The sequence below is a fragment of the Colletotrichum tamarilloi genome (assembly GCF_030869305.1).
Source record: "Colletotrichum tamarilloi strain Tom-12 chromosome Unknown Scaffold_29.1, whole genome shotgun sequence".
NCBI lineage: Eukaryota > Fungi > Ascomycota > Sordariomycetes > Glomerellales > Glomerellaceae > Colletotrichum > Colletotrichum tamarilloi.
The window spans coordinates 244,191-258,786 of NW_026849412.1; the positions used below are offsets into that span (position 1 = coordinate 244,191).

At 54.6% G+C, this 14,596-nt stretch overlaps 6 protein-coding genes across 6 annotated transcripts; 4 read left to right on the plus strand and 2 right to left on the minus strand.

Annotated features, from left to right (window-relative positions):
- Positions 1-98: 98 nt before the first annotated feature.
- Positions 99-982, minus strand: CTAM01_08403 (uncharacterized protein; the record flags this gene model as incomplete). Its single annotated transcript, XM_060524423.1, has 2 exons — positions 99-613; positions 679-982. 2 exons carry the CDS (start codon positions 980-982, stop codon positions 99-101), a joined length of 819 nt encoding a protein of 272 aa, XP_060380936.1.
- A 763-nt stretch (positions 983-1,745) lies between these two features.
- On the plus strand, positions 1,746-3,820 carry CTAM01_08404 (uncharacterized protein; the record flags this gene model as incomplete). Its single annotated transcript, XM_060524424.1, has 2 exons — positions 1,746-1,748; positions 1,799-3,820. 2 exons carry the CDS (start codon positions 1,746-1,748, stop codon positions 3,818-3,820), a joined length of 2,025 nt encoding a protein of 674 aa, XP_060380937.1.
- Positions 3,821-4,151: 331 nt separating this feature from the next.
- Positions 4,152-8,808, minus strand: CTAM01_08405 (uncharacterized protein; the record flags this gene model as incomplete). Its single annotated transcript, XM_060524425.1, has 4 exons — positions 4,152-4,414; positions 4,639-5,280; positions 5,425-8,065; positions 8,758-8,808. 4 exons carry the CDS (start codon positions 8,806-8,808, stop codon positions 4,152-4,154), a joined length of 3,597 nt encoding a protein of 1,198 aa, XP_060380938.1.
- Positions 8,809-9,650: 842 nt separating this feature from the next.
- On the plus strand, positions 9,651-9,767 carry CTAM01_08406 (uncharacterized protein; the record flags this gene model as incomplete). Its single annotated transcript, XM_060524426.1, has 1 exon — positions 9,651-9,767. One exon carries the CDS (start codon positions 9,651-9,653, stop codon positions 9,765-9,767), a length of 117 nt encoding a protein of 38 aa, XP_060380939.1.
- An 897-nt stretch (positions 9,768-10,664) lies between these two features.
- On the plus strand, positions 10,665-10,982 carry CTAM01_08407 (uncharacterized protein; the record flags this gene model as incomplete). Its single annotated transcript, XM_060524427.1, has 2 exons — positions 10,665-10,792; positions 10,898-10,982. The coding sequence occupies 2 exons, from the start codon at positions 10,665-10,667 to the stop codon at positions 10,980-10,982; spliced, it is 213 nt and encodes a 70-aa protein (XP_060380940.1).
- Positions 10,983-11,853: 871 nt separating this feature from the next.
- CTAM01_08408 (uncharacterized protein) lies at positions 11,854-12,123 on the plus strand (the record flags this gene model as incomplete). Its single annotated transcript, XM_060524428.1, has 1 exon — positions 11,854-12,123. One exon carries the CDS (start codon positions 11,854-11,856, stop codon positions 12,121-12,123), a length of 270 nt encoding a protein of 89 aa, XP_060380941.1.
- Between the last annotated feature and the right edge of the window lie 2,473 nt (positions 12,124-14,596).

A 14,596-nucleotide genomic window follows, 5' to 3' on the forward strand; every position in this document is an offset into this window, starting at 1 on the left:
TCATTGCAACGGCCCGCGGATTTGTCTGGATATTCAAAACCATGCCAATGTGCCCTCCAGCCTCTCTTCAACTGCCTATCCTAAGCCACTCGTCCCCTTTACCGCGCAACACCACCAGCAGGGGCGGCAGCAGCGGGAGGAGCACCGCCAGCAGCGGCAGCGGCGCGGTTGTCAAAGGTGTTGCCCATGCGGCGGTTCATCAGGGTACGGCTGCCAAAGGAGACGAGGATCATGAAGAGCCAGTTGGGGACCAGGTTAAAGGCCCAGAAGACGTAGCCAACGGGGACAGACAGGTTGTTCTTGGCGATCCAGCTGTTGAAGGGGTGGAAAATGTTATCCGTCAGGATCCACTCCTCCTTGGACTGCGCCTTCCATAGGTCGACAATGTCGTCCGAGGTGGTGGTGGTGATGTTCAGGCGCTTCCTGTAGACATCGACGTCGGCTCCAGGGGGCAACAGACCGATGGACCAGATGGAGGCGGTGCCGGCAGACCACGCGTTGCAGAGGACGGGCTGGTCGTCGCAGTTAAGGAGACCCAGGTGAGGGGATTCGGGAAGCTTGGCGAACTTGATGGTAGACTCGTTAAAGGCAGTCTCGATCTTATCGCAGTGGCCTGTAGGTAGAAATTAGCCTATCTTCGTACATGGAGCAATGTGACGCGCGGTTTGCGGAGCGTACCGAAGCAGGTCTTGTTACGACCAGTGATCAGAACCCACCACTCCTCAGGGGTAGTGGCATCAGCCTTGACGGGCTCGTAGAGAACATCCTTCCAGTTCTCGACGGTCAAGACGGAGATCTTCTTGTCGACGGCGGTCGCATCAGGCACGGCGGCCTCGGGGGCGGCCGCCTTCTCAGCGCTGGGCGCGGAGGCGCCAAAGGAGCTCAGGAAGTTCTGGAACTGCGCCTTGTACTGCTCAAAGGGCGACTCGGCTGCTGTCGCGAGCAGCGGGAGCGCAAGAAGGGTGGTGGCAGACACGCGCATGTTGATGATGGCTGTGTATGTGTGTGTGATGGGAAAGTCGCTTCGCGTAGAGAGAAAGGAGGTGGTAGCTTGGATGTCGTGATCAAGCGGCCAAGAGATGATGAGTGAGGGGAAGCGTAATTACAACAAGGGACCAAGGAGGGACAATAAGTACGGGTTGGCGAGGGTAAAGTATACAGGCAACCTGATTCCGGCGCGAAGTTTGGACACACGAAAAAAAAGGACACAGAGTCTGGATGCGAGGGAAAAAAGTGGAAGAGGAGCCCAAGTACGGATACCGACACGGGTGCGAAATCAGGCAGTTTGGAGAGGGACCCTTTTGGGACTCGGGGAGAGCGTGTGGCTTCTCCTGAACCTTGTCCCGTTGGTGATCCGGCTGGAACAAAGGAGCTTTGGTCGCCTGGGGGATCCAGAAGAGCACTGAAACCCGCCCGCTGCTAGAAGCTCAGGAGCACGCACCATAGAAACGAGAGAGAGGTCCTTCTCCACACAGCCTAACCGAAATGGGACTGGCGCTTGCTGCTGGTCAGCGTCATTTCGGGTCGCCCAGGTGGAATGGCGGTCCGGGGTACTTACAGCAGCCAATGTTGGGTGTCTCGCGTGCATCAGCCACATGAGGCTTGTGAGCCCCGGTACGTACTGGCCATTTGGCGGGGACCTCGACGCGTCGAAAGCTCACATGCTGAAGGGCCCTGGAAGCTCGCATGCGCCTTGAGGCAACGTCCACCCTTGCGACATAACATTGTGAGCGCAAAACATCACAATGGTAAGCCTTCCAACTCTGGATCTTTCTGACTCTAGCTGACACAATAGTAGCCCCCTAAAGCCGCAGACCAGAAGCGAAAACGAGGGCGCCCCTCAAACGCGTCTAAGCCGGCCGACGCGTTGTCAGGTTCTCCCGAAGCTGTAGAGACAGAAGAAGCACCGGCACCAGGGAGACGCGGTCGCCCAAGCAAACGAAAGGATACTGAAGTGTCATCCCCCGCCGAGGAACCGAAAACCAAAAAGAGGGGCAGACCACCCCGCGAGGCAGCGATAGAAGCAGAAGTGGAAGAAGCGAATGAGGAGGAGCCCGAACCGGCGCAAACGAAACCGAAATCGAAAAAGGCCAACAAGATCAAATCGAAGGACAACGAGGAAGCGGCAGACGGAAACCGGTCAACAAGCCGACGAGAAAAGGCCGCCTCACGAGGTAAACCAGGCCGAAAGCCAAGGAAGGAGGCGAACGAGGAGGCCCAGGACAAAGAAGAGGCCGGCACAAGCAATTCGGCCAAGAAGAAGCGTGGACGGCAACCAGAAAAGCCTGCGGAAGAGGAGGAGCCTGAGGAGGCTGTATCTCCAGAACCGGTCCCCAAGAAGAAGCGTGGGCGACCGTCTCTAGACAAGGAACCAGCGGCCGAGGAGGACGCTGCGCCCAAAAAACGGGGAAGAAAGCCCAAGCAAAAGGCTTCCGAGGTCGAAGAGCCTGCACCTGAGGAGGAAGCGGAGGCTGAGGCCGCTCCCAAGAAGAAACGCGGACGCAAGGCAAACACTACAGTAGAAGAGGTGGAGGAACCACCAGCTGAAGAGGACTCGGCGGCCGTAAAAAGGAAACGCGGTCGCCCTTCGGCGCAAGCTGAACCAGAGGCGCAGGAGGTGTCACAGTCAGAGCCGAAAGAAGGCCGGAGGCGCAAGGGGAAGCAGCCCGTACCAGCAGCAGAGACGACAGCCGAGAAGCCGACCAAGAAGCGCCGGAAGAAGGGCGAGGAGGAGGAAGAGGCGTCACCAGATACCCAACGTCGCCGGGCTGGCCGTCCTCGAACTTCAGATGCAGCATCCCCGCAGAACGAAACCTCGCAAGCGCGCAAATCCAAGAAGCGTCCAACGGAAGACGATGCAGTAGAGGCATCAGCACCCGCGAAGAAACGCCGTCGTCGCACGTCTGAAGAAATCCAACAAGAGAAACAAGAACAGCAACAACAGCACCCCAAACCCGAAGCCCCAAAGACGGTCCGACGGGCCCCCAAACACCGCCACATCGCCGCCCGCGTCCGCCAGGTCCCCCGCTCCGTGATAGAAGAGAAATGGTCCCCGCTCACGAACCCCTCCCTCTCCATCGTCTCCAACCTCCTCCGCCTCGCCGAGCGCCCCGTCCTCCAGCGCATCCCAGGCAGCGAGAAGCGCCGCGACCAGGCCGCTTCCGCCCTCCACCTCATCACGAACCGCCTCGTCAAGAAGCTCTCCCGCGGCCTGCCTTTCCCGCCGGCCTCGGCGCCGCCCACGGGAGGTAAGAACGGTAGCAGGAAGCTGCTCGAAACGGATGGCGGACGCGTCGAGGAGCTTAACTTTGAGCGCGTCATCGAGGGCGTCGCGGCGCTCGAGAGGCAGCTCGATCCCCTCCTCCACGCGGTCGACCTCCTCAAGACCGAAAAGGAGCGCGAGGAGAAGGCTCTGGAGGAGGACTACGAAACCCTCCGCACTCTCGAGGCGAACGCGCGCTCCGAGGCACGCAATTTCAAGGATAGTCTCCGCAAGACGCACGTCCTTGTGCCGGAGGCCACGAAGCCCGGTACTGCTTCCGCTGCCGCCGAGAACGCCGCCAAGCACGACGAGCAAGATCTCAACTTCATCGTCTCCGAAGAGGGCGTCGGGAGCGGCACGCCGCTGTTCAAGGACCTCGAGGACGACGAGCTGCGCGGTCTGGCGGGACAGGTCGGCAGCCACATGGAGAGCATGCGGGCCAACCTGCAGCAGATTGACGGCGTCGTGCCGCAGATTGTCAACAGCAGGGCCGCGCTGCAGGATGTGCTGTTTAAGCACTTAGATCAGCAGAGTTTTGAGAATGTCTTGTTTGGATGAAGGGCGCGTCGAACATATCGCGAATCCCGTATTGTGTAGCTCATGGATATTCGGGGAGTTTGGGAAAGCCATTGGGAGTTCTGGACCGACTTGGTGTTGGGCTGGTGTTAGCATCGTGGGACATTGATACTGTACATTGACTACGGAGGCGTTGGCTGGCTGTCTAGGTGATACCACGCAATTGATGATTCATGACCTTCAGTCCCTGCCATTGACAAGACCAGACCGATTATCGTGATGTACTACCTTACACCATAATACCACCATGTGGCTTTCACTGAAGCCTCACCAGTCCGTTGAACGGTTCTGGCACGAAGCGGACATGAAGTCATTAACCCGTCACCAGAACCAGTGTCACCGCAGCATTCAGGTCATCTTGAAGATATTGCCTTGGAACCTTTTGCCTATGAAGAACTATACACATGGGGAAATTCAAACCTCGACCCCATCCTATACCATACAAAAAGCTGGTCTCGTAGCCTGTCTGAATTGTCTTGCCGAGACATCCCAAGCCGCAAAACCACCGCTTTTGATCATAACATTCCTTGCTCTTCCTGAGCATCATCAAAGTGTGCCAAATTCTGTTAAGGTGCCCTACTCCATCCTCTTCGCCACGGAATTATACCGCACTACTATCGATGACCGGACCTCTCTATTTCAGCGAAGGTAATGGTCGTGTTGCGAGAGTTAAGATTTCATCCGCTGATCATCACCTGGAAATCAGAGTTAGCTTCAACGGATGATCGTACATCAAGGCAATTTCAACTAGTGAAGCGTAAAGACTCCACAGCTGTAGAATTCAAGATTAAAAAGCTCACCTGCGTCATTCTCATCGAGAGCTGTGGTGTAAGACAGACGACTGGCTGGGGTAGCCCATTGCTCAGTCGTAGCGGTAGTGGAATCTCCCGCAGGAAGCATGATCATGTTGGCCGGTGTAACGGGCCGGATAGTCGGTACTTCAGTACCACCCTTGTGAGCGTTCTTGCTCTCCAGAGCAACATCATTTTGGGCGGTGTTGGCGGTATCATTGGCAGATTCGTGTCTCGCGTGCTCGGCTTCGTGGAGCCGCGCAGGCAGAGGGTCCAGGGAAGACGCTGGCTGGTTCTCCAACTCAGCAATGGCAAGAGCTGGATTGATGGCCATTTTGGCATGCTCACTGCCCTTCAAGGTTTCAATGCTGCTCTGGAGAGCTTCCAGGTCTTTGTAACCTTCCTTGGTGGGCAGGATTTCGAGCTCTGGATATTCGAGTTGGGCAGATGACTTGACACCGGGCTTGGACGGCATCATTTTTCCCAAGCTGGTCTTCATGGCCTTCCCGAGCTTCTTCGACATGGACTGAGAAGACTTCTTGATCTCGACGACGCTGGGCATGGAAGTCTTGCCGGCGAGCTCAACATACTGCGCTGTCTCCGCACCGGGGACTGCCGCAAAATCCTTCGGCGTCATATCGTCATCAGGGCCTGCAGTACTAGTTCTCTTGGCTCTGTCATGGGAGGGCCACTTGGCCCAAGAAGAAGGAGGTGTAGCAATCTTTTGGAAGCCCAAATTCTATTTGGTGCTTGTGACATCTTCGTTGTTCTCCGACTTCTTGGGAATGATGGTACCGGAGAAAGACTGCTGAGAAGTGCTTGACTGGCTGGCGTTTCGTGTTGCGATAAAATCCTGCGCTTTGGTTTCTTTGTAGCGATATCCGACTAAATCTCGCTCTGTAGGGTGAGAGAGGTGGTTCTCGTCGACTGAGATTGTTCCCATGCTGGCTTTAGCCATGGCAGACTTCTTGGAATATGTAGTGGACTTGGTCTCGCGCTGGTCGTGCTCAACTTTGAAAGCTCGCTGCCAGACCACGGTGGCGCTTTCAGTGAGCTTGGGTGCAGTGAATGCGACGTCGTTCGGGACATGCTGGGTCGAAGAAGTGATGCTGTGACTCGAAAGCATTTCAATGTTCTCCCGTGGCTTGAGCATCTGGTTCGCTACCGACGAGGAGTTCAGCTGTGCGGGCTCCGTGGAAGACTGACTATGCGACTGCCATCGATTCTTGGTACTCGAGCTTCTACGAATGCCCAGGAATTGGAGGAATGAAGACTTTCGCGACGGTGCATAGCCGTCGCTAGGCAGGTCGATCTGGGATTCACCAGAAATTCCTCCAATACCACCAACTGAACCAGGCTTCTCGTTCTTCGGGTCAGGGACGTTCCGCGCGGTGCCGTAGTTGTGATAGTTCTCAGTCTGGAAGCAAATACCATCTGCGCCAGCTACTTCCTGGCCTGATAGGATGATAGAAGGTACAGCCGTGTCAGAGTCGGGGTTCTTGTCTAGGGCGGTACGATAACTCTCATCAGAATGCTGCTCCTTGAGATTGTACACTGTTGCTTTATTAGTTGAGATACTAGCTTCCGCGATTAATGTAAACCCACAGTCAAAGTTGGCGAGGTCGAGATCAATAAGACTCTCAGCAAGGCTGTTGCGATCGTCGTCACCACTGATATTCTTGAAGCCCGATGGCGAGGCGGTACGTGTGTTCTGCATAGACGAGTATACAGAAGATGACGGATAGTGGGACGGCTCGTTCGCTTGCAAGGGCATTCTACCAAACAAAGTAGTCTTTACCTCCAAGTCGTCTTTCAAAGGCAAGTCGGCGTACGGCTTGTCACCAGAAATTTCTTGGAGGGGAAAGCTGATGGGGCTCGAGTGTTGACGGTTTGTTCCTTTCTCATCGCCAGCTTCGGTAGCAGAGCTGCGACTAGGCACTGCAGTTGCGAACTTCTTCTTGCCATCCAAATCCTGAGCTGTGACGAAATCCTCCTGAGACGAGAGCTTCTCGGCGAGCAGCCAGGTCTCCCAGCCACTGCCATCCTGGGACTGTGCAGATTCCGAAGTGCGGGGAGGCTGAGATATGCCCACGGGCTCGGTTGCGAGCTTGCCATCGGGCTTCTCCATGTCGCACAGAGTTGCGCCGTTGCTGGAAGAACCATCTTGAAATTGGGCCTCAGAAGCCTCCTTGTCGTCAAAGGCAGCTGTGCTCTCAGCGTCCAGTGGGAGGGGGATATTCTGAGGTTGAAGAGAGAGGGCCATCTGACTTTCGCAGTGGGGGATACACTGGGAGAGTCTCCAAGTTCTGAAAGACTCGTCATCCTGATCGGCGCGACTCTGGCGAGCAGGGAGAATCGGGGCCGGGGGAGGCATATCAGGGAGTGACCCTCGCTCTCGAAGAACAAGATTTGTTGCCGTGACCTTCGTGGAGGTTTCAGGCTTTGGACAGCTGCTACGCCGGCGGTCTCCAGTGGTGATATCGATAGGATGAACCTTAACACCTTCGTTCGAAAGCTTGGCAGCAGGCGGTGGCTGCGGCAGAGACGTGACATCAACCACAGAAACATCGGTGGGAATCTCCACCTCTATTCCGCTCCGCGGCCGCGGTCCGCTCTGACGCTCGCTCTGGTGATCACCAGGAACTTCCACCACTGTCTCCAACCCACGGAATCTCTTACTTCCAGGCGTGACAGATCGCGAACTGTGCTCGCTCTCGAGGTCGGCTTGAATGCGCCTCATGTTGTTCTGTCTCACAGAGTAAGTATAAGCAGCCTGATCGTATTGCGGGGAGCCATCTATCTCCGTAGCAGCGGGATTGGAAGAGGGCCTCTGAATGCTGATAATCGACACCCGCTTGTCACTGTCGGGACTGTCAGACCGCTTGTTGCTGTTGTTAGAGCGGCGTCGGCTGAGTCTGCTCCATGGGCCACTTCTTCTGGGTGCTTCGATTTGATCCTCGTGGTCCGACACATATTCGACCTCGGTGGGATCAGGAATGAAATCCAGTTCAGGAGAGCGCATGTATGAGCGCTGAGAGGACGTAATGGAGCCCCCTGTGTTGGTTCCACTGAGCATGAGTTCCATGTTGTAGTTGCTTCCAGGCAGCTTGGCCGGAGGAGGCAGCTTGATCAATTCGACAAGGGGCTGCTTCGGAACCTGGGCTGGAATTTTCTCCTTCGATTTCGCGTTCTTCGCCTTTCTGTCCTTCGACTGCGTGTCTTCGGGAGGATCCGCCTCCTTTGCCTTTGCGTCTTCATCCTGCCCCTTTTTCTTGGAGGAGATGCCGATGCAGCAGACGTGCACCATCTTGATGGGTTTCCACTGTGGATGCTCGATTTTCTCTGTGTTTGCTTTGGTCTCCAAACGAGCGAAGAGGTGGTGATAGTCGGATGGCTGGCGAAAAATACTCGGTACCAATCCAAGAAACTGCTCGACCTGCCCAAGAGGAGAATGATGCAAATGAAAGTCTGATGAGCAAGGTTGTCTTGCAACAGGCCAAGGCCAAAAACAGAGGTTGAAGGAGATGGGGGATTTGGCAAGAAGCTTCTTCTGTGGAGGGTAGAGGGCAGAGAAGGAAAGCAGAAGGCCCAGTCAAGTTGTGGAATGTTGACCTGACGATGTCATCTTTCTGCTGAGTGAAAACAGCGGGTGCCCCTGAGGGTTCCTTCTGGAGGATCTGTTGCTTTCACTGGTGGCAGTCACCAGGGACAACATCACCAAGCAACACGGGCACCCAGGTCAAGCAGCGGTCATCAAAGACCAGCAGCCGCCTCCCTCAAAAATGCCATGCGGCTCGTGAGAGCATGTAACAAAGGCAACGCCGCATGTGTGAACTGCGTATACTCAAAACTGAGGGTGAGCGCTTGCTTCGATATCTGTATATACCCGCTACCCATCTTCAACCCATCTAACATAACTTTTGTCAGAGTAATCATCCATGTTGGAGTAGGTTTGAAGTGTTGGTTGTTAATACTGACAACTTGGCTTCGATTTGATCCTGTTCGAACAGACTCTACAACACCAGCCATTTGGGTTGTACATGTTGACTAGTGTTGGCCTTTCTGGGCCCCTATCTGAAGCCTTCAAGACTGTCTTTGAGCATCGTCCGAGGCACCAGTTGGGAGCACCATCTTGGAGCATGATCTTGGAGCACCGTTCTCGGGCGTCTTCATGGTCATCGTTTGGATCTGTATCTCAAATCATCCGCTTGAACGTGCAAACGATCCAGATCCACAAGCATTCGTGTAGAAAAAATCAGAATGGGTCTTTTCAGTAGGACTCTGCATCAAAACAGGTCATTTCAGTAGGACTCTGCTCCGAACCTCTGACTGACTAGCTCTTGACGTAGCTATTGCTGTTGATCCGATCCTCCAAATGGCCTTTTGGCTATTGCTAATCAGACCCATTGAGAAGGTAGTATTAGCAAACCATAACCCTCGGGCTTACAATATCTTGTGCCACTTGGCATCGAAGAATTCGAGTTTCGACGTTCCCTCTCGATCCATGTAGCAAACGCCACATTCTAGTTCCCCAGAAGGTGTTTTACGGCTCATCGACATGCTCTGTTCTGTGATGATCTTCCCTAAGCAGCTTTGCTGCGGCTAGGTACGGGAAGGAAAGCTCGCGTTTTGGTACGGAACCATCGATACATCGATTTCAGACAGTTGAGACTGATGATGCCATGAGGTCGGGAATGGAAGCCTCGGACACGTGGGTTAGTGGAGGGCGGTCGAAAGCGGCCCGTTCAATGAGACATCCGATCCGACGTTGTGCCCTATGAGGCCGCAAGTACGAACGGGTGGCGCAGCAGGTTTTCTTGGCTTGTGGGAATTTTCCACACGAGACATGGAAGTGATGAAGCTGGTATCCGTTCAATATGCCGATTTGAATGTTGCCCGGGTCTAGATTTGTCAAAATGCGCAGACTCGAGAATAGCTTTCGCTGACTTCAGCGTGCAACAATCTAATGTGTAGTCGAAAGGATGACCCGACCCGGTTGATTATGGGGACGGAGCTGCCGCATGATACTTGGCGACAGGGTTAGGAATTCGGGTGAGCGACCGATGCTGTGCAAACAAATGCAAGCGACCAAACTCAAAACAAGGACGTGGGTGTCAGACAGGAGGAACCCCTCCTAGGTATCCCAACTCCCTAGGAGGCAGTGCCAGCCAGCCAGGGTGCTACCGTGTTTGACGTTTTTTGACGAGTGTTCCGACTTGGTACGCCTGGTCGGTCCTTTTTGATTAGCAGGATTTGACAGAGCATCAAGCCTTCGTATCAGGGAATGGGAACGGCAATTACGGCGCGGTTGCGACCAACATGAGGCAAATCAAGGAAGGCGATGCGATGGTGTGAAGCAGGCGGAAGTTGAAAGAAGCAACGACGGGAGGCAAAGCGGGTTGGCGTTGATGTGTCTTGGCCCAAGATCAGTGATCGCCCAGGCGTTGAGAAAGTGAGGTGAAGGGGAAGACGATCCCGTGTTGGTTTCCAGGATGGGTGTAAGACAAAATGGCGGGGCGGAATGCAATGGAATGGGCCGACGCCGGTGTCTCTGAGTCTATAGGCCTCCGGATCTCTGAGTCTGTGAGAGACATGTGGTCGTGGGTAAGATATCGTGACATCTGAGGTACGACGAACATCTCAGGAAGGTAAGGTACCTTATTCTGAGTGCTGCCTGAGGTGATCCAGGTAACAAGTCCAGGCTCCGTCCCGGGGAGGGACGTAGTGGAGGAAAGGCGGAGGAAGGAGCAGAGGAGCTAAACCCAGGAGGAAGGCACCGAACGGCGAGGAGCAGGAACTTCCAGGAACCGAAGGAGCTGAAGTCACCGATTCGGGACCACCTTCCCGCCTTGCCCCAGGAGTAAGACCGGGCGGGAGACGTGTTACCGTCGTCAGCGGGTGGCCTTATGTCCAGTGCAGGCTGACGTTGACAACTTCCATTGACAAGCAATCTGAGAACCTGGAAGCTGGAGCATCCATCCATCAATCAATCGGCCAGTCACTTCTGACAATGGGTTCAGGCTCAAAACTCCAGAATGGTCGAGTCCACCATTCGTGCCGAAACCACCGACAGGATGCACGCGGCAGCATACGAATGGCTCGAAGCCTCATCAGAAGTGACCAGATTCATCATCATTGTCCAGGGTTTTCAGGTGAAGATAATGTAAGCTCCAGGTGTGCAATTTCCAGCGCGAATTTTCTGCAAGATTAATCAAGTCAACGACCCAGCAGGATCGCTGCCATCGCAAAGCTGCGCAATAATATGCAGATTGCCGTTGGTCAAGGTCAGGCCAGACCCAGAACCCAGACCCGGCCAGTCCAGGCTCCCCGAAAAGTTGGGAACTGCCGGGTAACGACTCGCCGGCTCATCTGACGGTTATTATTACCGCAGCGCTGAAAGGAAGAAAAAAGAACACCACCACCTCGCTGCCTGCATAGCCGTACATACAGAAGTGTCGGTTGTGCTGGAGACAGTACACTTCGACATAATCTCGACATAATCTCGACATAATCTCGACACAATCATTCTGTGACAGGGACTTCCGGGGCGAACCCTGAGGGGGAGATTTGGTTGTTTCCACCCCTGCCGAGGAGGGGGCGAGGAGCCATGGTCCGTGTCACCGTGGATTGACGACTTGGAGGCTGGACTTCTGGAGTCTTGTGTGCAACTTTACTCAGTTTTCCCGCAGGTTTTCCCAGATGAAGGTCTCCGCCGCCAATTCCGGGGGGAAGAGAATTGACGAGGATTGACAGACCAGCAGTGCGGTGCAAAATGTAACCGCGAGCGGCAACACTTGAGCGCCAGTCTCCAGAGGGGGCCGAGGGGATCGCCTCGGGGGTCTGAAACCCTTCTCTTCGGGGGTTCAATGCTTGGCCAAGAGCCAAATGGTGAGGATTGTAACTGTACTCAAGCAGTGGACTGGGCTTCCAGTCACTGTGCCGGTTGCCCATGGGCAATGGTACGGAGTACCTGGATGATTCTGAACTTTGCTCCGTCTGATGATGCTCATTTCCATCAGATCATCCCGTCGTTTCGATCTCATGTTTGCTGGCCGGGTTGGCTGCTCTCCTAGTTACAGCAGGGTCATCCACGCCTTCTCGTCGGTCACACGAAAGCACCAGAGACATTGAGCATTACGTTGCACCAGCTGAAGCCAGCTGCGGTCATGAGCTGAGCTTTGAAAATCCGAGTCTTTGTTCTACATTCCACCAAGCCCCCGGAAGATGCAGAACGACTCGATCCTCGTGGCATCTGAGACGAAAACATTCCGCAGCAGTGAAGAACAAACCACGGGCCACGAACCAGGACGACAACTCACAAAGCTTGGACCCGGCGTTGCCAACTCCATCTTCGATTCTGATGGACGATCATGGAGAAGGCGGAAATTTTCTCTGCTCCACGTCGGCGCACACGTACCGCATGTCTTGGCACAGCTGGCCACAGCGGCAGATGGGAGATGGTCGATGGATCGTGGCCCTCTGTCTCCCGTCTAGAGTTGCATCGAGACAACGTAACGATGTGGACTAGGAAATAGCATGGCGGCAGAGGCAGAGGCAGTTAGTCGGTCAGCGACAGTTTGGGGGCCAGAGTGCCAGACTACCAAGTACCAACTTCCAAAACTTCCAACAACTCTGGAACTGCATGGCGCGACAACGTCGCACACAATGGACCATTTCAGGGCTACCGCGTCGATCCCATTCTCCCCCCGAAGAGACGCCACATTGATCCGACCCCCCTGATATTTGGCTCTCCGGAGTACAGATTACCGCAGTCGGGTGCACAACAGAGATCAGTGACTGGAGAGGTTGTCAGCAAATCTAGGTCATCCGCTAAAGGGGGGACCGAGGGGCTGAGCGCAGACTCCCTGTTGGTCGGTGCCTCGATTTGTTCCTGGCTAGAATCTGGTCTAAGGCAAGGTACCCGAGTCGACCAAGCGATTAAAAGCGCCTAGTAATGAGAGGGAAAGAATTGAGGGGGATGAGGCCACTGAGCCAACCGACATACTGCCGCTCCGACTCATTACCTTCTCCTCCGCTTCCAAGTTTCCGTCCCGATTCCCTAGCCACGGAGCCTGACACAAGATTGAGCACGACTGAAAGATGTCACTATTAACAGGCTTTATCGGACTATTCCCGACACATCTATGGCCACCATAGCCCGTACACAGTATGATATATCCCGCAGAGAAAAGGGGTCAGGTTGCACGAGGGTCAGTTAATACTCGTGCACTATAACGGAAGCGGTGCATATCGAGATGTGCAGTCTTCTGTTACGTCACTCACTGCAAACAAACAACACCTATGGCTTTTTCGTAGGGCAGGGCTCCCGATAAGAATTTGCGGTGAGAGACGGGCCGGCGCCAAGTTGCAACTGTGCCGGAGTGTAGGGCACATGCGAATAGGGGCGCAAAAGGGATCGACTGGCTACCGCTTCGTCGCAGATATTTCCAGTCGGCGGCAGTGTAAAGTCAGCTACAGCACGCGCGCGTGCGGCGCGCTCGCCATTCATCACGTATTTAGCACCGCATTACACGAGTATCTCTCTCTCTCTCTCTCTCTCTCTCTCTCTCTCTCTCTCTCTCTCTCTCTCTCTCTCTCTCTCTCTCTTTCAGCGCGCCTATGGATAGTTCGTCTCACGTCTCTTCACGTCACATCAAGATGGGCAGGGTCAAAACGGTCACCCTAAGGTTAAGTGAGTTTAAGGTCGGTCGCTAAAACGCCTCCATCGAGGTAGGTTGGTTGGTTTCGCAGCGGATCAGGACGCTACGGGCCTACGGGGAGACTCTCTCGAGAGGAGACCGCACGTCAAGCAGACGGACCCCCCGGCTAAGCGGCAGTCTCTCATGGCGTTTTCATTTTTAGCCCTTTTGTGGCTCACTCTGGTTTGGCGCCGCCGGGCGAGACTTAACCGCTGCATTTAGCAATGTGCCGTTGGCTGACTGTTGGCGCTAGACTAGATCACAATGAAAGTTGAACGGTGAGTGGACAGAGCGTGAGAAATGGCTGGGGTTTCATGTGAGGGGAAAGAACGGTAAGCTACGAATATTTGGAAACAGAATCTGGCAGATTGATGCAACGGTCGGCTGGCTGAGCCTCTGATGGAGGTAAAAAAAACTTTTGAGACTTGCATCGCCGTGTCTGCAAGGCCGAAAATACGACACATACCTTATGATGGTGTTATTGACCACACACGTACTCCGTAGTAGTAGGTACGCCGTACAGATACGGGCCTGAGCCAACTGTCGGTCAGTCTGCTAGCGGTCTGTTGCACCTGTCACCGTCGACCGAAGCTTTACATATGCGCACAGATTGGGTTGGGCGCATACGAGGGACGACTCGGCCGTGCATACGGACGGATGCTCGTACGTCTGAATGTCGTACAGCATACGATGGCCCATGGCCTTATTGCCAGTTGGTGTACTTTAAAAAAAAAAAAAAGGCATGAAGAGTCGTTCTTGTGTAGCGCAGGGCACAATGCCTGTGGTTCGGCACCGCGGACGGGACAGCGGCAACAGACAACAGGCCATCTCCACCGGTTTATGGTCTCTCAATGAAAAGCAAATTGAGCATCCCGGGATACTGCGTACGGATGGACGTTGAGGTCTGAGTATGGGGGGCTGTCGGCTACCGACGTGTACGAATAGGCTGCGAAGCCGGCATTATGCAAGAAGTTAAGAACAAGCTCAACAACGAGGGGGAAAGAGCAGCCCGCGCGGGATCGATGATCAAGAAGCAATCAATCTCTCTACTTGTACGGGTACGCTCTCCACCGACTGGATCCGCAAGAGATCTAGAAGTTGGTCACCGGTTAGAGGGCTGAGCCACGTTTGCACGGAACACTGCCGTAGTCTGTTGGCATCTGCAGAGAAACTGTACAGATGGTCATGGAAGAAGCTTCCGTACGGCTCCGGGTAGCAAGCAAGAGTCAGTAAATGCACGCTCTCTGATGCTTCTTCTTCTCCTTCTC